General features: G+C 40.3%; 1 protein-coding gene across 4 annotated transcripts in view; it reads left to right on the top strand.

Moving 5' to 3' along the window:
- The first annotated feature begins 13,565 nt into the window (after positions 1 to 13,565).
- LOC136864528 (BTB/POZ domain-containing protein 7) overlaps positions 13,566 to 21,328 on the top strand; it is a 191,115-nt gene continuing 183,352 nt past the window's right edge. For 2 of the 4 annotated variants that reach the window (XM_067141625.2, XM_067141628.2), the window contains exons 1-3: positions 13,566 to 13,862; positions 14,159 to 14,395; positions 14,496 to 15,414. In XM_067141625.2, coding sequence (XP_066997726.1) covers positions 14,178 to 14,395; positions 14,496 to 15,414 — 1,137 coding nt within the window. In that variant the 5' untranslated portion in view covers positions 13,566 to 13,862; positions 14,159 to 14,177. Of the gene's footprint in view, positions 14,396 to 14,495; positions 15,415 to 21,328 lie in introns of all 4 variants that reach the window. The other 2 variants (XM_067141627.2, XM_067141626.2) reach the window with 2 other exon arrangements.

Raw genomic sequence — 21,328 nt, 5'->3', positions numbered from 1 at the left:
AACCTTATTTCTTGCATTTGAACAATCACATTTTAAACAATGTAAGAGAAGCCCATGTTCGCCGGGGAGGACACAATAAGTAACTCTCATGTGAAGAATAGGAATGTCAAACAAATCAAGTGGCAAAAGCTGTTCGCCTCCCGACTCGAATACGTATAAGCCCAGACAACATAGATAAAATTAATGTGAAACTAGTATAGAGAATATTTTCTACACCATTAATAACAGGTCTCGAATATCTCCTTAATATTCTGGGCATCAAAAGCCCACTCTTTCCAAGACTCCACAGTCACCATTTACCTCATGGAAATGAGGTTCAATATCCATGACGTTAGCAGTTACAACAACAATAAATTTGGCCCTGACAAAGTCCATTCTTCAACACAGATGATGACAGGCTTCACTGGCTGGAGAGTGAATTCCTAGTACATCTTGAGGATGTGGAGGAAGCAAGCAAGCCATGAGCAAGGAATGAGTTTTCTCAGAATTGAAACTTACGGGGCTAGTCGGCTTACTGCGTGGTACACAGTCCTCTGTATTCGATACTTATTGTCGTTGGTCTTTCATTTTCTGATAACTAGAGTAATTAAAAACGTTTCCTTGGAAATGTTTAGGATTTTGAGGAGATCTTCAAGTAGCAATGACATTCTCGGTTCAGTTGCTGTAGTATTTGCTGTCAACATAATTTTGAAGATAGGAATTCCTTTGAAACGCCGAAAACAGCATACTCGTGAGATGAATGTTATTAGCTCTGTCAAGTCATCTCAGTCAGTCCCATCGGAAGTGATCCCGAAGATTCCAGAAACATTGACAAAAATCCTGCCAAATCTTCACAAATCCGATTGTACTTGTAGTCACTCCACATAGCGTATTTACTGTTGGTTGTCAGATAATTGTATTATTAATAATAACCATACTGTTATTATGGACTAAACCTAATACGCTTATACTTTTTCCAGCTTCGGTTGAGTGTCTATTGAACTTGCATCGCTTGCTTCCTTTACTGGTTTCGTTGTGAAGGATATAAGAGAAGAATTATCCTGTGAATCATGCAGTAGCCTTATTCAAGAAGAAAAATGCATTCTCCACTTGTCTGTCTGTGTCTGTTAGGTCATCAGCCCAGAGGCTGGTTGGATCCTCAAATAGCACCACCAAAGGTTATGCGGTTATAAGGAAACCCCAAAAACCAATGGAAGCACCAATATGAGGCGTACTAGGCAAGATGAGGAGTGAGGTAGTTTGCCATTGCTTTTCTCACTGGGTCAGAAAGTACTATTGCGAGCACAGCTGACCCTATGAGCAGCACCTTTCATAACACTCAGATGCACAAGTCATGCTCCGAATGTCATTACTCAGCACTACCCATACCCCAGCAAATTCCATATTGTCACAGCCATGGATGTTGACTGGGACTTTGGTGGAAGCTACACTTTACTCTGGCCTGCGCCAAGAGATGGATGCAAAAGTACTTTATCCCTCACGAAATGACAGCAGGCAGAAATCTCCACTTATGGACAAGATTTTATAGCAAGATCTGTGAAATGTCATCTTCCATCCATCAGAACTGTTGCTGTGGGTTATATATATATATATATACAGTGTGTTAGGTGTATACGTGCAGATATTAAGCTAGTCGGCAAAGAAAAAGACATCTCACAATATATGCTATGTACTTTTTATCTTGTCCTATTAGTTTGCCCATAACTGAGCCAAATATTTCAGGACCTAATGTGTTTTGAACGGCTGTAGCAGGATATGCCGGTTACGTCATTCTGTCCACGCGTAGTGGAAGTACAGTAGCAGAGTCTAGGGCTTGTTGAACCTGTTTCTTATCGCAGGCCAACACATGTTGTTGTGCACTTCCCCTAAAGGCTTGGCAAGTAGCAGAGGATGACTCACGTGCCAGGCCACTTGCTGTACTCGTAAACCGGTCTAGGGTACTCTGTGTGAAATGTACACAGGATCCTTACAGTGACCTCGAAGATACGCACCAGCACATACGTGCGAATAAAGTATTGTGTAGTTGTGTGTGATTTATAAGACGTCAATGGCATTACTCAGTGATCCAACCTGACAAAATGAAAGGAAATAGTTAATAAGTAAATGAAAAATGAGCGCAACATTTCTGTGCTGTTATTGCGACAGTCTACGATGAATTTCTGACAATAAACAATGCGAGTTGTCTATGCTTATTCATAAACTTTTCAGGTCAATGAAAGAACGGTGGACACTGAAAGAAAAGGCTGTAAGCATTCAGTCATATTGTTATTAATGAGACAGATTTCAAAAACCGTAATTGCAGCCATGCGTGAACATTGCTCGAAGGAACAATAGCTACTGTGGATTTCTTTTGCTAGATGCTTTACGTCGCACCGACACAAATAGGTCTTATGGCGACGATGGGACAGGAAAGGGCTAGGAGTGGGAAGGAAGCGGCCGTGGCCTTAATTAAGGTACAGCCCCAGCATTTGCCTGGTGTGAAAATGGGAAACCACGGAAAATCATCTTCACGGCTGCCGACAGTGGGGTTCGAACCTGCTATCTCCCGAATACTGGATACTGGCCGCAGTTAAGCAACTGCAGCTATCGAGCTCGGTCTACTATGGAATTGCCACCGGGCATTTCTAATAGAAGGCTTATTCTTCTTTTTCCTAATCTGTTTACATTCCAGGGTTGGTTTTCCCTCGGACTCAGCGAGGGATCCCACCTCTACCGCCTGAAGGGCAGTGTCCTGGAGCGTGAGACATTGGGTCGGGGATACAACTGGGGAGAATGAACAGTACCTCGCCCAGGCGGCCTCACCTTCTATGCTGAACAGGGGTCTTGTGTAGGCCTTGCGGCGGAATGGGGAGATTGGAAGGGTTAGACAAGGAAGAGGGAAGGAAGCGGCCGCGGCCTTAAGTTAGGTACCATCCCGGCATTTGCCTGGAGAAGTGCGAAACTACGGGAAACCACTTTCAGGATGGCTGAGGTGGGAATCGAACCACCTCTACCCACTTGACCTCCCGAGGCTTAGTGGACTCCGTTCCAGCCCTCGTACCACTTTTCAAATTTCGTGGCGGAGCTGGGAATGGAACACGGGCCTCCGGGGGTTGGCAGCTAATCACACTAACCACTATACCACAGAGGTGGACAGAAGGCTAATTACCGGGCAGTAAGTGCCGATAGGTAATGTAATGGACCCGTTTAATTAAAACGTCCGTAATAATAATGTTACTACTACTACTACTACTACTACTACTACTACTACTGCTATCTTTACGTTCCACTAACTAATTTTCACGGTTTTCGAAGACACTGAAGTGCCAGAATTTTGTAAAGCAGTACGTTTTTAAATGCAAGTAAATCCACAGACACGAGACTGGCGTATTTCAGCACCTTCAAATACCACCGAACTCAGCCGCCATCGAACCTGCCAAGGTGGGATCAGAAGACCAGCGCTCTATCGTCCGAGCTACGCAGACCGGCATTGGGGCTTAGAGTAAGTTGATCGTGCGGTTAGGGGCGCGCAGCTGTGAGCTTGTATTCTGGTGATAGTGGGTTCGAACTCCACTGTCGGTAGCCGGGAAGATGGTTTTCCGTAGTTTCCCATTTTCACATCAGGGAAATGCTGGAACTGTACCTTTATTAGACTTCGAACGCTTCCTTCCCACTTGTATCCGTTTTCTCTCCCACTGTCGCCGTAAGACCTATTTGTGTCGGTGCGACGTAAAACAATTTGTAAGTACATGCTTCGGTAATTTCGGAGACATGTCTGCAATTATATTATTAATAATAATTCGGACATGTTAAAAGTTCACTATTTTCTTTAGTGTTTTCTGACAGATTACGAGCTACGAAGTTTGAGTGGGGCGATTAACTTTTATTTTCATAATAGTCAGTAATAATAGACTAACACAGTTTTTATAATAATATTGTTAGTGGCTTTTCGACGGATGCAAGCTAATCGCACGGCCAACTCGCCCAATAATAATAATAATAATAATAATAATAATAATAATAATAATAATAATAATAATAATAATAATAATAATAATAAATCTTCACGTGCCAATGGAGACGCGCGGTGTCGGAATTTAGCCCACTGGTATTCTTTAACGTGCCCGTAAATCTACCGATCAGAAGCGGTCGTATTTGAGCACCTTCAAATACCAGCGGACTGAGCCAGGATCGAGCCTGCTAAGTTCATGAAACCAGTGCTTGAACCGTCTGAGCCACTCAGCCTGGCAACGTTTATTTTGATACGTTGAATAGGCACTGCAAAATCAGCAGTAAGCTAGAAGGTTCTCATTTACATTTAAACATGTTCTCTTCGGTTGGAAGCACGAAAGGAAGGTACGTTTAATTAATTTATGTTTATAACGTGTCCCTTACTGGTATGAAGTAAAACGTTCGATGTGTTTTGACATTTCAATTCCGATACTACTCACTTTGAAATTCTATCCCATGCATTCTTTCGTTGACGTAATAAACTTTATTTACGTACACGTCAACACGGGTTGTTTCTGCATACGGCGAGTAGGACTCCCAAAAGACCATGATATTGAAATCGCACTGTGGGAGAATATTCCACGTAAGCAGTTCGACAAAAGCACTAGACCTGTCACATGCTGGTTGTCTGCTGTTCTTAGCGACGGGGATGTCGCTGGACGGGTTCCCCACCCCTACATGAAACCGGTCTGTCTGACCTTGACCTGAATAACAGCTGTCAGAGATGCGAATTATCGTCCGTGCTTTGCGTTTTAAGGGCCGATGACATTAAGACAGCAATTATCATCATCATCATCATCGTCGTCGTCGTCGTCGTCGTCGTCGTCGTCACGAATAAATATTCAATAAAATAATCGTTTTATATTCATCATTACTGAAATAGGAACAATAAGTTAACATTTAACTTAAGAAGATTGCCTAGAGTGTTTTGTTAATTTATAAAGGAAAGTTTAACATTTCTTTTAATGCAATCTGTATGTTTTGTTTTCTAAACTGTTGTACTGTAATGTTTAACATAGGTATATTATGTTGTTCACAGGCGTTTTCGTGTACGTTCGTAAATCCGTACTTTTCTATTCGAGATAGTCTTGTTACCGTCCACCTGGAATTACGGAGCCCGTACTGTATGTTAGTTCATTATTTTTCTACAACAGAGTGTTACGAATGCGACTGTAGTACCCGCGACCACGCCACTCTTATGTCTGTGTCACTAATGTGCACTTTGCTCAGCTGTGTGCTGCTTGACTATGTGGCTCTCGTTACCTTCTTCTTCCTCTTCTTCTACTGCAGCCTTATGTCTTAACAGGTATACTGTATTCTACCGACATCATCTCAACACGCAGTAGCGTAATCTGCTGCGATTTACCGAGCTCGATAGCTGCAGTCGCTTAAGTCCGGCTCCATGGCTAAATGGTTAGCGTGCTGGCCTTTGGTCACAGGGGTACCGTGTTCGATTCCCGGGAGGGTCGGAAATTTAACCTTAATTGGTTAAATTTGCTGGCACGGGAACTGGGTGTATGTGCCATCTTCATCATCATTTCATCCTCATCACGACGCGCAGGTCGCCTACGGGAGTCAAATCAAAAGACCTGCATCTGGCGAGCCGAACTTATCCTCGGACACTCCCGGCACTAAAAGCCATACGACATTTCACTTCAGTGTGGCCAGTATCCATTATTCGGGAGATAGTGGGTTCGAACCCCACTCTCGGCAGCCCAGAAGATGGTTTTCCGTGGTTTCCCATTCTCACATCAGACAAATGCTGGTGCTGTACCATTAAGGCCACGGCCGCTTCCTTCCCTGTCCTAGCCCGTTCCAGTCCCATCGTCGCCATAATGCCTATCTGTGTAGGTGCGACGTAAAGCCAATTGCTGCTGCGATTTGTTATTAGCACCATCATAGTAAAATGTAATATAGTTGTGGCGGAATCTTCTTAGATAAGTTCGACATCTGTGGATTGTGTATAATTTGATAACTCATCTGTACACATGAAAGCGACCGTCGGCCTGGCGTTCAGGTTAATAACTACATGTCTCTAACGTGTAACCTTGTTTATGTTTCTTATATTTGTTGATGTGTATGTTTGATGTTTATACACAATACGAGATTACAGCTGACTCATCCCCACGAGCTTGACCTGGTTCTCGCTTTACGCATAGTAATCTGTAGGTAACTACTGCGACCGATGCTTACTCACGTGACATACATTTCATCTTGTTTCCTCTTAAACCACGCATATTTTACTATTTTCTTCCACGTATTTCAGCTTTTAATGACCTAATAATAATAATAATAATAATAATAATAATAATAATAATAATAATAATAATAATAATAATAATAATAATAATAATAATAATAATAATAATAATAATAACGTTAAGTGCTTTACGTCCCACTAACTACTTCTACGGTTTTCTGAGACGCTGAGGCGCCCGAATTTAGTCCCGCACAGTTCTTTTTATGTACCAGTAAATCTGCCGACACGAGGCTGACCTACAGTATTTGAGCACCTTCAAATACCACCGGACTGGGCCAGGTTCGAACCTGTAAAGTTGGAATCAAAAGACCTGCACCTCAACCGTCTGAGCAACTCAGCCCGGAAGGAGGCATGAAATGTAGGTACGTTTAATTTATTTAGTTGTATAACATGTCCAATATTCCTTTGAAACTAAACGTTCGATGTGTTTCGATAATTCAATTCCGATGCTACTCACTTGGGCATCCCATAACTGCTTTCGTTGGCGTAAGGACCTGCCATCTTTCTTGTACCTTTACGCAATGCACAACGGGGATCTACTGTATTTCACGTCCCGGCGCGCCTATACCAACCAATAATTATATCACACGCTCGTACAGGTCCCGCACGGATTCAGGTTTTCAGGTCATTTCCATACTCGCTAGACCACGGGGCTGATGACCACACATATCCCAATCCCGTAAAGGACATAACAGCAAATGAACCAGTATTAACGCTGAGAATTCGGAACATCCAGGGTCCGAAACCGATGACCAGGGTTGTCTGAAGCCCCTAAGACGGAAACTGAATACTGACAACTACGAAACCACTCTGGCGAGAATGTAACGTAACAAGGTATACGCTACTGTAGTAGCCACCTTCAGCTGTTATCGTAGCTCAGTTGCTCTTAAACATAAAACCAGTTTGACAAGTATGTTACGTAACATCTCGTGCACTGCATAGGAAGCGTTCAGCTGTTGTACGTAAACATAAACAGAAACCAGTTTGGCACGCATGGCGCGTGACTCGCCTGTTCTCAAAGGGAAGCTATTCATTCACAAGAACAAGGCATACTACCTATTCTAAAAACATCGTGTCTCTTTGCTCTCGAAAATAACTTCCGAGAATTTCTAAAAGTTTGATATATATAGTGGTTCGTCACATCGTTCTCTATTGCTAGAAGAAATATCTGCAGGTATACACCTAACACGCTGTATATTGCAAATTATTTGGTGTGTGAAGCTGCAAAATTTGTTAATACAGGAGTTCTTCCTATTTTGATGATTTCGGAGGTTTTAAAGTGCGCCTCAAATGATAGTTCAAATCATGCTGAGAAATTAGGTCGGGTAACATGCGGTACTCTTACACCGATTATGTTTTAAAATATCGGAGACGGAGTGACTGACCGTTTCGAGAGGTGACATATTTAAACAGCAATCCCATCAACAGGAAAATTATCCGAATGTAACAGCTACGGTAACTGCGTTCCGGCCTTTCTGAATACTGCACGCTAGCGGCGCTCCGGTGGAGAAAGTGATTACATCTTGATGTTCGCATTTTTTCTTAAAGTGGAGAAGCGTTATGTATACTAGAGGGCGATGACATATGTTTCCACTATTACTGAATACAATTTTGTGGTAACTTTAAATTCTTGACCTACATAGTGTAATATGACGTGTTTAAAAATTTTCCGCTAGACAAGAACACAGAATTGATGTAGACTCCTCAGGCTAACACAGACCAAACAGTCACTGGATTTTTCCGGAAGGTGGTACCTCTTATAGCCGCCTAACAAAAGCAATTAGAAGATCAGAAGATCAGAATATTAACGATGAAGCTCATCACAGAGACATCATTCTGAAATTTATATCTTTGGTACACTTGTCAGTTTTCACCTTTAAGGTTTAGGAACAAGATTAAAAATTCCATGAATGAATGAGTGAGTGAATGAATGAATGAATGAATGAATGAATGAATGAATGAATGAATCAATCAATCAATCAATCAATCAATCAATCAATCAATCAATCAATCAATCAATCAATCAATCAATAAATAAATAAATAAATAAATAAATAAATAAATAAATAAATAAATAAATAAATAAATAAATCAATCAGTCAGTCAATCATGAATGAATGAATGAATGAATGAATCAATCAATCAATCAATTAATCAATCAATCAATCAATCAATCAATCAATCAATCATCTGCATTTAGGGATTTATCCCAAGTGGCAGATTCCCTATCAAATGTTTACCCAGTTTTCTTAAATATTTTAAAAGAACTTGGCAATTTATCGAACCCTTCCATTGGTGATTTATTCCAATCCCTTACGCCTCGTCATATAAATTATTGTTACTTACAGTACTGGCATTCCCCATGAGATACTATCACCCCATCAACACAGTGATTAAAACAGTGGACTTCTCCTGTTGGTGAAACTTACATCTTGACTTTTCATCCCATTTACTTCCGTAACTTTGTCTGCTGTCCATATCACAACATTGTTGAAGCCCCCCTGCAGTCGCTCACAATTCTGCAACTCATTTACTACACTACATATTATAACATCATCCGCATAATACTTTATATGTGATTCTAGTTCGCTACTCATATCAATTATATATATATATAAGAAAATATAAAGCTGCAATGAAACTGCCCTGCGGCACCCCCATCTGAATCATTACATGATCAGAGAACGCTTTACCAACTCAAATTTTCTGAGTTCTGTTTTCTGGAAGTGAAGCCACCCATTTGACCACTCTTTTGTCTAGTCTCATTGTCCTCATTTTCGTTAGTAATCTCCCATGATCAATCCTATCAAATGCCTTGAATTGGTCAATAGCGATACAGTGTATTTGACCTCTTGAATCTAAAATATCTGATTTATCTTGCAGAAATCCTACAAGTTGAACTTCACTGGAATACCCTTTCATAAACCCGAAATGCCTTCTATCAAACCAGCTCGTAATTTCGCAAACGTGTCTAATATAATCAGAAAGAATGCTCTCCCAGAGCTTACAAACTACACGTGTCAAGCTGACTGGCCTGCAATTTTCCGCTTTATGTTTGTCAAGGGAAAGCCTTTGTACAACGGGGCTACTATTGCAATTCTCAATTCGTTTGGTATCGCTCTTTCATGCAAACCGATAGCTTTTAATATATCCCCAGAAATCTTATCAACCCCAGCTGCCTTTCTAGCTTTCAATTTTTGTGTCTTTTTATAAATGTTTTTGTAATCATATGTAAATTTCGGTATTTATGAGGTAGTAGTCGCATCCTCTATCTGGGCATTATCTTTATATCCAGCTATATTTACATATTGCTGGCTGAATATTTCTGCTTTCTCTAAGTTCTCGGATGTATACTCCCCTTGTTCGTTGGAATGTCCTTCCTGGAACCTGTTTCTGCCTTAAAGTATCTATACATATACTTCCACTGCTCCCTATAATTCATATGGCTGCCAATTATGTGTGCTATCATGTTCTCCTTAGGTGATTGTTTCGCTGAATTAAATTTTGTAGTGAGCTCCTTCAGTCTCTCCTTACTCCCGCAAACATTCCTAACTCTATTTCTTTCTAATTTGCGCTTCCTTCTTATTTCACTATTTCCCTGTTATCATATAATGGGTACTCACTATTCCTTACCACTTTTAAGGACACATACCGGTTTTCGCACTTCTCAACAAATTCTTTATATCCATCCCATATGCTGTTTACTGTTTTATTTATCATTTGCGATTTATCATAATTGCTTCTTAATAATTTCCTCATTCCCCTATTATCAGCCACATGGTAATGCCTGTTAGTCCTACTTTTATTACATTCATCTCTAACACGTGTGTTTTTAACTACGACAAAGACACCTTCATGATCATTTATAACATATTATCAGTTCAATTTCCCTATAGAATTCATGTGGTTTTATCAGCACCACATCTAGTATATCTTTGTCTCAAGTTGGATCCATTACTATCTGATTCAGCTGTCCTTCCCATTATTCACCGTTCGCTGGTCATGGTTTCTATCGTTCGCATTTCCTACTCAGTTAACAATTGGCATGTTCAGATCACCGGCTACAATAACTTTCTTTTCAGCGTTTGTTCCCCACGCAGCTGATTATCTTATCAAATAATTCTGCAACAGCGTCAGCGCCAGCCTTGCCAGGTCTGTGCAACCCCATATATATCAAGTTGCCTATTATCTTTAGATATGAGGTTTACAGCTAGAATTTCGTGTTTGTAATCTTTAAATTGTTCGTAGATTACAAATTCTTCGTTTAATAGTATAAATAATCTCCCACCTATTGTTTCTAACCTGTCTGTACGATAAACTCTCCCGTTCCCTGAGAAAATTTCCGCATCCTAGATATCACTTCTCTGTCACGATTCAGTTCCTATTACAATACCTGCTAACTTTTTAAATATATTTAGTTTAATTTTATTTCTTTATACAGCATTTGTACAGTTTGACATTAACAATGTTGTCATTCTTATTTGACGTCATGTTTCCTATTCTGTCAGCACCGCTCTCTGGTCCACCCCGTTTCCCTTAACATACTCCCCTATAACTCTTGTAAACAAACCCCCTAACTCATATGTACCATTGCGGTTTAAATGAAGGTCATCTTAGCGTAGATCCCTGTCTCCTACCCACCCATTTAGATCTACAAATCTCACTCCCAATTTCGCACATATGCATTCCATAAACTCATTTAAATCTCCCAAACACCCTTCATTCAGTATTCCTCCTACGCAGTATCCCACCGATAACAATCTCTGCTTCGTTAAAATTTGTATCTCTAACATTCCCAACATTGTTAGTACCTATTCGTGCTTGCCTTACGTTATTGGTACCAACGAGGAAAATTACGACCTTTTATTTACCCTTCCCTCCTTCTGTTTTCCTCTACAGCTGCCTTAACCTATTTTCTGGATAACACTATACCATGGTTGCCCTTCCTCCACATGCCTGACAACTGAGTCACCCATTACGGGAGCCCTAACTCCATCTTCATTAGATCCCCTCCACTCCTAGTCTCCTTAACTTTTCTCCCTCTCACTACCCTGTTCCACTTCGCTCTTCCTGTCCTCTACTCTACGTTTACCTTTCATCTTGCTCCGCCCATCCTTTGTAACACTTCCCTGATCTCCATCTTCCCTCTGCTGATCTGCCTGAATGCCTCATACCGATTCCTCTTCTGGACCTTAGTCCTCGTTTTTCTTGACCTTAATACATTAACCCATTCCTAGTTTGCAAGCAGGTAGGCGTATGCAACAAATCAATCTCGTAGTTTGTAGTGCCTGTGAAATAAAGCCTGGAAACAAAGGAAAATATTGTGAAAAATAGTGCACCAATAAGGTGATTGTATTTTGTGCATGGTTCAAAAACATTTATTGTGTTAATTATGCAATTAGCATTAGTTTATTTTGGGTTCTTTTTCAGGGTCTTAAGACCCATTCACAATGCAAACGTTACGTAACGTAAACTTAAAATTAACGTTAAATTAGACATTTGCGGACATGTTTTCTAATGGAACCATTCGCAATGCGCCGACGTAAACAGAACTGAGTGTCCGTAAAAAAGGAATTGCAAACTCCAACCTTTTGCGGTTAATTTTACGTTAAGTTCTAGAGTCAGCCAATCACAGCAGAGGAAAACATTTTATTTTGTGTGCAATATAACGACTTCTTTCGACGAAACTCTTGTAATTCTCTTTCAAAACAAGCCGTATTTGAATGTTTGATGAAAGCAAAAAGAATTGCGAATACGCTGTATCGAAAGAGAATACCGGATAATGAATATGCTGTAGGAATGAAATCTGGCGGCAAATAGGGGAAAGACAAGCTCGCAGCGCTGGAGACCGGGCGAGTGGCAATCAATTTCCCTGTATATTTCTTAAAATTATGACAGGCTACTACGTAGATTACGAAAACGATATCATACAAAAACATCTCATCGGAGTGTGATAGATTGGCGCATAGATGTCGACAAAGGAGACCTTACACTTATTTTGATTAGAAATAGGGACACAAATCGTAAGATAGTGTCGAACTGTTCTGGTTTCATCCGCATGTACAAAACGAACTGACGTGGGTCTTTTCTTGCAGTATATTACCGAAATCGCCCTTAGATAAACTTCTTTGATTCGGGGGATGGCCCCATCTTTTGCGCAGTTGTTCACTTCGCCTTTTCAAATACACAGCTCTCAGAAGCAAAGCAAGAGATGCTTGAAGTAACATTGCTGCTGCTGATTCCGGACTTCCGTGCTAATAACATGGCGATGTTTTGATTGGCTGCTGTGTGCTCTTTACGTTCATGTTACGTTCCTCCCTTGTGACTAACACAAATTCTACGTTAATTTTACGTTTACGTTACTTCGTCCAATTTTTCGGTTACGTTCGCATTGTGAATGGGGCCTTACAATCTTATGTAGTAGAGTACCGGTAGCTAATTTTATGGGATATGACCTTCTTACAGTACGATATATCGCTTTTGTCACTGGAAAGTCAATGTAGATTTTCGACATGACAGATTGATACTTCCCTTGTAAGAATAGGGTTTGTCCCGTGTTTAGACCTTCCGTTTTTACAAATCTCGTCGCACCTGAATAACAGGTCTTTTCAATAATAATCTAAGATGCCTAACGTCGAGTTAATGTACTTGTCCTCTTAGGGCCTATAATCGATATGAAAACAAAATTAAAATAAAATAAAATAGACGTTCATTTCTGCGAATGGAGACCCACAATTTGTACGATAAAGAAATTAAAGAATTACTTTGTGTGTCTCTTAAATTGGTCGCTCATCCACAGTTATAAAACACTAATTAAGGTGGAATACACATTCTCCGTATGCGTAGCTACGTAACAAGAAAATTTTAACATGTACAGTAGCCTACATTGCGCAAATACAAACGAAGCTACATCAAATCAAAGAGTGTCACTGGGCAGAATAATGACTGAGACAAATAGCGTGATTTTTGTGGAGGGCATGATCTCCGCTACCAATCGTCAGGCTGCAACTTTATATTTTCAGATTTACACTAGTTAAGCGATTCTTTCTCTTGAGTTGAATTAATTGAAATACTGAGGCTTGTGCCTTGTGTGCACTGTGCTGTCAATTAAATGTATTTCCCCTAAGTTGCTAATAAAGAGGCGTTTTGGATTTTCTACCCTGACAGTGAAGTCAGTATTTTGACTCCTTTTTCATTTTGTTGATTACATACATTCCAACATTGTATTACTTGTTTATATATATAGGCCTACTTATTTTATGTTTGATTGGCGGTTTTGACACATTTTTCTTACATATGTGACTTCGTGCGTTTACGTTTAGGAGGCAGTGGAATAGTCTCAACCGAAAAATTCGCAGCACCGTGGAAGTTTTGTAAAGAGATTTATAAGTGAGGAAGATGTTATTGAACGTCGTGAGAGAAATTTTATGTTGACTGGAAATATTTATGTATAAAGTGGTTCATTTCATAAGTAACACTCGGATGGAATTTAAAGATCTGGTAGTGTAAACATGGCGGCGTTTCATGTAAATTTGGTGTTTATATCCTGTGTTGTGTGTCACTGCTGACTTGTATTTTAGGTCTTGTCACAAAATGCGAATTCTACCCTCAGGTGTGTGCACAGAAAATGTTGTCGCTATTGTGTGTGATAATTAGTAGCACTGATTGTCGGATGTTGAGTGTTTTAAGTGGTGTCTTGCTTTCTCGTATGCTCGTTAGGTCAATGGTTCTAAATGTTACAATATTAGTAAACGATGTTGGTTTAGGCTATATGGTTTTGGACGGTGTGCGTAGGTTATGATGCATCATCGGGACCTTATGTAGCAGGACTGGTATTTTATTGGGGGTCGTTTCGTCGTATGATGGTCATGTATTCCGGTCATAAATGTAATGTTATTACTCTTTCAGCCAGTGTGCTGGGCAAGAAATGAACGTATTTCGAGCCCTTATTCCTTGTGCGTTGCAACGAAGTTGCTGGGCAGGAGATGAACGTATGACTGGTAGAATGGGAGCCTCTGCCTCCAATTTAACTGGAGAGCCACAGAGTCGGGTGTCTTCAATGACTCAAGCTTCTCGTTTATCACCTGGTTTTCATCCGGGTATCACATCATCAGGTACCAACGAGCAGCTGGCGGCGGTAGTAAGGTAGGAGTGTTGCAGACGTGTTCGTTGATTTTTATAATAATGCAGGTTTACTTTCAACCATAATTTGTCCTTGGTTTCTTATGTGTACTTTTATTTCTAGGGAAAGGAAAAAGAAAGTCACGGGTTTTGCTACTCTCCGTAAGAAGTTCATCAGAAGAAGAAGATCTTCAAAAGCTTGTGATCATGGTCGTGTGTTGCGTGAGTTAGTGGCGGAATGGGGTCCTTTGGAGGTTGGAGCCTTGTTGGAGGAGTATGAAGCTCTCGCTGCCTTGAAAGATCTTTCTGTTCAGGCTGAGTTAGCTAGACCACCAGCAGCAACCTACAAGCAAGACTTGTCCACCCTCTATGATTTTAAATATTGTACAGATTGTGATTTGGTGTTCCGTGGTGTGTGCTTCCCTGTGCATCGAGCCCTTCTATCAGCGCGATGTCCCTATTTTCGAGACCTTCTCGCTGGATGCCCAGGTTATGGTGCGCGTATTTGTCTTGAATTACGGACTCCGGGTGTAGATGTTCAGATGTTTTCGGCACTTCTTCGTTACTTATATACTGGTGATATATGTCCTCATGATGGTAATATAGACTTAGCATTGTTACGTCGACTTGGGGATGAATTTGGTACACCAAACCCGCTGGAACATGATTTGCGTTACCTTCTGGAAACGGGTGATTATGCTGATGCTGCTTTAGTGTTCACTTCAGATGGTGGTGATTATCAGAGACCTGATTCGGGTAGTTCAGAATATGGTTTTCGCCCCAAGCTGGAGCTTCCATGTCATAAGGCCATTCTGAGTGCAAGATCTCCTTTCTTCCGTAACTTGATTCAGAGGCGGACACGTTCTGGAGAAGAACATACAGAACGAGCCCTTCACATCCCTACGAGAATAGTTTTAGATGAAAGTGTCATCCCTAAACGTTATGCAAGAGTACTTCTTCATGCTGTGTATTTGGATACAGTGGATCTGTCTCTTATTCTGCGCGGCAGTGGCTGTGGAAGTAGTGCTGGCAGTTTGGGAGAGGTATGTTAACATTTTAAATATTTTCTTCCTTATGTTTCAGAGTTAGTGTATTTATGAACTACTCTTTGTTTATCTTTATAACTTAAACGGTGGTTTGTTATGTTTTTGAAATTGGCAAATTGTTACTTCATCATTAGTTCAGCCCAGTCGACAAGACTTTCACACACGCGCAAGGACTGTCGTTTGTTTACACGCTTGCGGCCTTCTCGGGAAGGATATTGTCAAGCGGTGCTCAGAGCTGCCAACCTATGTACCTGGTAGCTAAGTGAGTGGTACTTCGATAGCTGGTGGTGGTGATTATTGTTACATGATTGGTGAGGAGTTGTTCTTCCCGTGCGGACGTTAGGATAGGACCTGGTCAAGACCAGAGATATAAGGACAAGCAAAGGGGGTCTGGGGGTGCAAGCCCGCAGGTTAGAAGCCGCGAAGCGGCCCTAGGCCTCTAGTTTTATGTGGAAACAGCGGACGGTTAGGATAGAACCTGGAGAAGACCATTGGTCTGGACTGGTTCTTGCCGTGCAGATGGTTAGGATAGGACCTGGACAAGACCAGTGCCTGGAGTGGTTCTTGCCGTGCGGACGGTTAGGATAGGATCTGGACAAGACCTGTGATATAGGGACAAGCAAAAGTTAGAAGCCGGGAAGCAGCCCTAGGCCTCTACTTTCCTGTGGAAACACGAATGTTACATTTTCTTGCGCTTTTATTTTGCTGGGGTTGGTAACGGATTATGATTAACATTATCGACGGGATCGACATCTCATGCTATTTTACATTGGCCAGTAGGAATGCAAGTAGCTACTTCAGATATGAAAATGGCGTGTAATACTGTTCATTAGGTTATAAAAGTAAATGTGCTTCTTGGGGTGGGATGGTGGGTTCCTGGGCATTGCAATGGGTGATATGAATAAAAATGAGATATAACTCGGAGACAAGTCTCGAAGGAGGATTGAGACGGAAGTCACTTGCGAGACAGAACTCGTCATGTATATGAATAAAGTTTGTTTCTCGCTAACGAGACTTGTCTCCTTCCGTTTGAGATGAGTCTCGCACACTGGCTGTGTCTGTCAGGTGACGAGTGAATTAACAATCGGAGAGCTACAAAGAGTGGTTTTGTTGGAACAGATGAAAGTGTTAGATTTACAATCAAAAAAGATTGAAAAGCGACAGTGTGTTCTCGAAAAAACAGAACAACTCATTTCAGTGCAAAAACAGGTTTTGCAACTGCAAATGGAAAATCTTTTACATGAAAGGGAGAAAAGAGCAGAACAAACAAGTACAACCGAAATGGAACCCCCACCGATATTTTTTTCATTTAGATTAGTTCTTGACAGCCTTTTCTTCTTCAGTTGTGTTTCACTTGGGAGCCTATTCTGCTAATTATACCTTTCGTATTTATCAATATTCAATAAAGTTTAAGGCTATTTATAGCATGCAAGTTCATATACAAATGACGAGGATTTCATATTACATACTTTAGCTTCAATTGTAAATTACAGAGGAGTATTCAAAGCCTAATATTTTGAAATATTCATATAGTGTGCATGTTAGTAAAATGGGTTTGACGAGCAAGACATTCTGTTCATGTTGTCAAAATCTAATTTTCACTCTAAAGCGCACTGTTTAATGTAACTTTAAAATAGAACTAACAGTGTATTTATTTAAAATAGAACTATCAGTGTATTTCTACAGTGCATATGCGAGGTCAATACAGCTGCAAACCACCCAGCTGTTCTCTGGCAATTAATTATAACAATGTCGTTGATTTTATGACAAAGTGAATATCAGCAATAAATTTAAGACAGGTGGATTGACAATTCATCGAAGTTTCATCGAAATCTGTCTGATCCAAACCAAATGCTTCCCTTGTAGTATTCGGCGCAAGTGAGATTTTGGTGCGATGGTTGAGAAAGAGCAGCACTCATAGAGGCAGCAAATCATTGACCGAATAATGTCATTATGCGAATCTGTTAAATGTTGTGAAACCAGTTACAGCATATTTTTCTCAAGGGCACGAGCCGCCGGTTGAAACTTAAAAAAAAACAACTTAGAAACGGTGCAATCGAAATAGGCATGGGCAGGGAATTTTACGGCACTCGAAGCAAACGTGTATGGATAGCTTACACCAGGACCAAAGATACTCACACATTCGTTCAATACCGTTTGGCCAACATGTGATACAGAGCGATAATTTTCAGACTTGAAAAAATATCCTTCCAGATATCAAAATGTGAATAATAATACTACTTTCTTGTGGCTATTTCTAGCCTGGTACAGCCCTTGTAAGGCAGACCCTCCGACGAGGATGGGTGTCATCTGCCGTGTTGTTGTAGTGGGGGATAGTGTTGTGTGAGTTGCAGGAATGTTGAGGATTTAAGGTTAAAATCTCTGACCCGACCGCGAATCGAACCCGGGGGCCCATGCTGACCATTCAGCTAAGGAAAAGGACAAAGTGAATAATGATAATGAAAGCCTTGAATAATTGTAAGTCATATCTTAAACATAGCTATGTTTTGTTTCGGCCTTTTCCTTGATTGTGAATTAATTTTGTTTATAAAATGTTAGTCGTATTTTCTGAATAGAAAAAATGTCAACATACATAAAAAATTACAAATGTGGAATAGATTAAGAATAATTAAATTAATTTAATAATTACTAAGAAAATGTTCAGAATTGTATGTTGCACGGTTTTGCATATTTCTGGTTTGATTTTGAACAATTTAACTTTATGATGCATGTAAATCCTATCGCTAATGGCTATCATCGTCATCATCTTTATCATTATTGTTATATGAATGTCTCGTGTATTGGCTCCAGAAAATGTTGTGCTAACCATTCCACATTTTCTTTCCGGAAACGGTAGATCTTTATAATCATGTTCGAGAGAATCTCTTCGTGCTTTATCAATTTTTCTTCTCCGTTGTAAAACCATCATAAACTCCGCCATCATGTTTTCAGCCTGATTCTATCACCTTGAGTCACCTTCTGGGCAGTCTCAAGAAATTGTGAGATCAGTCTCCACTCAGAGACTAATCTCCGGTTTATTCATATACATTTGGAGATGTGTCTCCGAGATAATCCGCTAACGAGCTGTGTCTCAAGGAGCAAAAGTCATTGCTGAGACATCACTTTTTTATTCATATACGTTTGAGACATGTTATTTATGAGACAAGAGATATGTCGCCGGTTTATTCGTATCGCCCAATGAACAGATCTCTCCTTTGAGATGCTCTCCAAGTAATATTTCATTCATTTCCACTTACTTATAACAATAGAAATATGATGTCGACCGGGCTGAATTAATACTGTTACTTGAAGTATAATCTCCTAGTTAGGGTTTGTGATGTGGGTTATATTTCGATACGGATCGTATTCTGGCTGTTAAACAAAATTATAACGATGCTATATACATTTGTAAGTACCTATTGTACGTGTGAGCTACTGAACACCATTAGGCTACTGATTATGGGGTTTCATGAAGCTGTAGTGTTGGATTTATTGTGTAGCATTTTGTTAGTTGTGGCATGTAGCATTACTAATAGATTTAAAATTATAGGCCTAAATTTGGAATAGTTGAGGAAATGAGATTTGGATTTGATCTATTGCAAATTTTTTATGCTGATTGCCAGATGGTGGGGGGTTAAAAATAATTGTTTTACAGATGTGAATTATACTGGTTCGCCACACTTTACCTTCCCGTATTCATACTTGCTTCTTAAATCCCTGTGCATCAGCTTTGGTAATCAATGCTCATTTTTGTTTTTATTTTAACTTTACCTTTCTTCAACTTGTAGGCCTACTTCATATCATAATAGTTAGCACTTAGCTTATTGTAGAAGTGTGGTTCATGTACTTTAGAGCCCTACATTGCGAATAACAGAAAAGGGTATGCCTGTGTTCCTCCGCTTTCCTCTCCCACACTCGTGCGCGTGCGCAGACACAAACACACACATATATTTGCTCAGTGTTCAAAGCACTAAGATGAAGCAATAGTTTTTTTTGTCATTGAACTGAAGCATATTAGCTTAATTCAGTTTTGAATTGGTCAGTCATAAAAATATAGGCTAGAATACAATATGGCTGAGTAAAGTATTACTCGCACACTTTTTAGTGATAGATGGACACCCTAGTGCTGAATCGGTCAACCTCAGCAATCTTCAAGATTCGCATTGGCAACCTTTCCAACACGAACTATGAATCGCTTATGCATCGCTGTGCGACATCTGGCATACACTTTACGTACTAGTACTGTTGTTGTTTACACAGCAAAGCCAAACTATAGAATTCATGCTGGGAACAAGATTCGCATTGAGAAATGTTATATAATGTGTGTATGACACGGTTGTTGGCTTAAGATAATAAAGGTTTAGAAAATTCATATCGATCCATCATATTATCGATTCAATTCAGATTTCATTTCCGTTCAGTTGGCAGTATTAACGGAACCGGGAGAGCTCCCTCCTTACTCCTCACCCCCGTACACAAATCTATCATTAAAAAGTGTGCGAGTAATACAAAACCCCTTGGTGTTTTTAGGGGCCCAAGACCTCAGCATTAAACCCATCAAGACTAGTACAGTTTCAAAAACTAGTGCAATTTTAGCCATTGCTATGTGTTTTGACAGCATACTGGCTTTATTGAGAATTAAACATGTTTTCTTTTCCTTTCAAAGACATGTAGCATAGCGAGTAGAGGAGAAGCTGTGCGCTCTTAAGTGTTAACTATTAGCCAGTATAGGGACTGTGGTGACTCGTCGGCCATAGGCAGCACCGTTGCTATTTTAGGGTTGATATCTGGAGTTACAATGTGTTCGTCTTCAGTAGTGTTGTTCTGTGAAGGTAAGAACCTAAGAGTCATACATTATTGTTAAGAGAAAATGAGGAGCATATGATTTGGAGAATATACCCATGAAAATGGAAAAAATAAACTCTCAAATCATGCATTGGTGTTCATGTTTTTGCCCCTGTTGCATAATTGGGTTCAACGGGTTGCTGTTTATGCAAGCTAAAATTCCAGACCTGGTGATATTTTGTCACAAATTTTAATTTAGGTGGTCTTACTGTACAACTGGAGCAAATTAGCACCAGAATGATTGGTTTCACCTCAGTGTAATAGAAAGGTGAAATAGGAGACTTTTTGTCTTTTCAGATGCTGTACATATAATTAAGTGCATCAGAAATCATTTCTATGACAAAAGGCAAGTCTCTTACAGTAATGGAGCAGAATTTAAATTCTATCAACAAATTTTGAAATGGATTACTGGCATAAATTTGCAGGTTTGAAAGTTTGCCATAAGTTATGAACATGAGACTTGCTTTTCAGTTATTTAGTAATTCTGTTACATATGGTATAAAGTTTCTTAGGCAGATCAACTTTTTTTGCTATTTGCTTAACAGTGGTTCATGGTGTGGGTTACTGTAGTTTCGTCCTAGTTCGTGAACCATGGGCAACGGCTGAGTGGCCTAGTAAGTGGTCCTGAGAGTCAGGATACCAGTTGCTATGGAAAGGGAGTGGGCATCTTGGACATATTGTGAGCTGTGGCCCTCCTTGTGCTCGGGCGGCTAGGACTATACAATCCACTGATTGTCCCTAACCTGTTAGAGGAGAGATCCTCACTTGGACTATGTGCAAGTAGGGGAGCATCTTGCTTCATGAATTTACCGAGCTCAGGGCATTTTCAGCAAGCTTCGGACCTATGAGAGTAACAGAGTCCCACTCTCATTTGACAGGCGAGGGACTCCTTGGAAACAGCTTGGCGAATGAAATGGAATTCGATGGGGAGCTATCAATATTAATGGGGCTTATGGAAGAAAGAAAGAAAGAAAGAAAGAAAGAAAGAACTGCCTGAGTCAGCAAAGAGGATGCATCTGGATGTGTTGGGAGTAAGTGATATACGGGTAAGGGGAAATGAAATGGC

The sequence above is a fragment of the Anabrus simplex genome, chromosome 2 (assembly GCF_040414725.1).
Source record: "Anabrus simplex isolate iqAnaSimp1 chromosome 2, ASM4041472v1, whole genome shotgun sequence".
NCBI lineage: Eukaryota > Metazoa > Arthropoda > Insecta > Orthoptera > Tettigoniidae > Anabrus > Anabrus simplex.
Note: the sequence above shows the minus strand (reverse complement) of the source record. Positions and strands in the feature narration are given on the sequence as shown.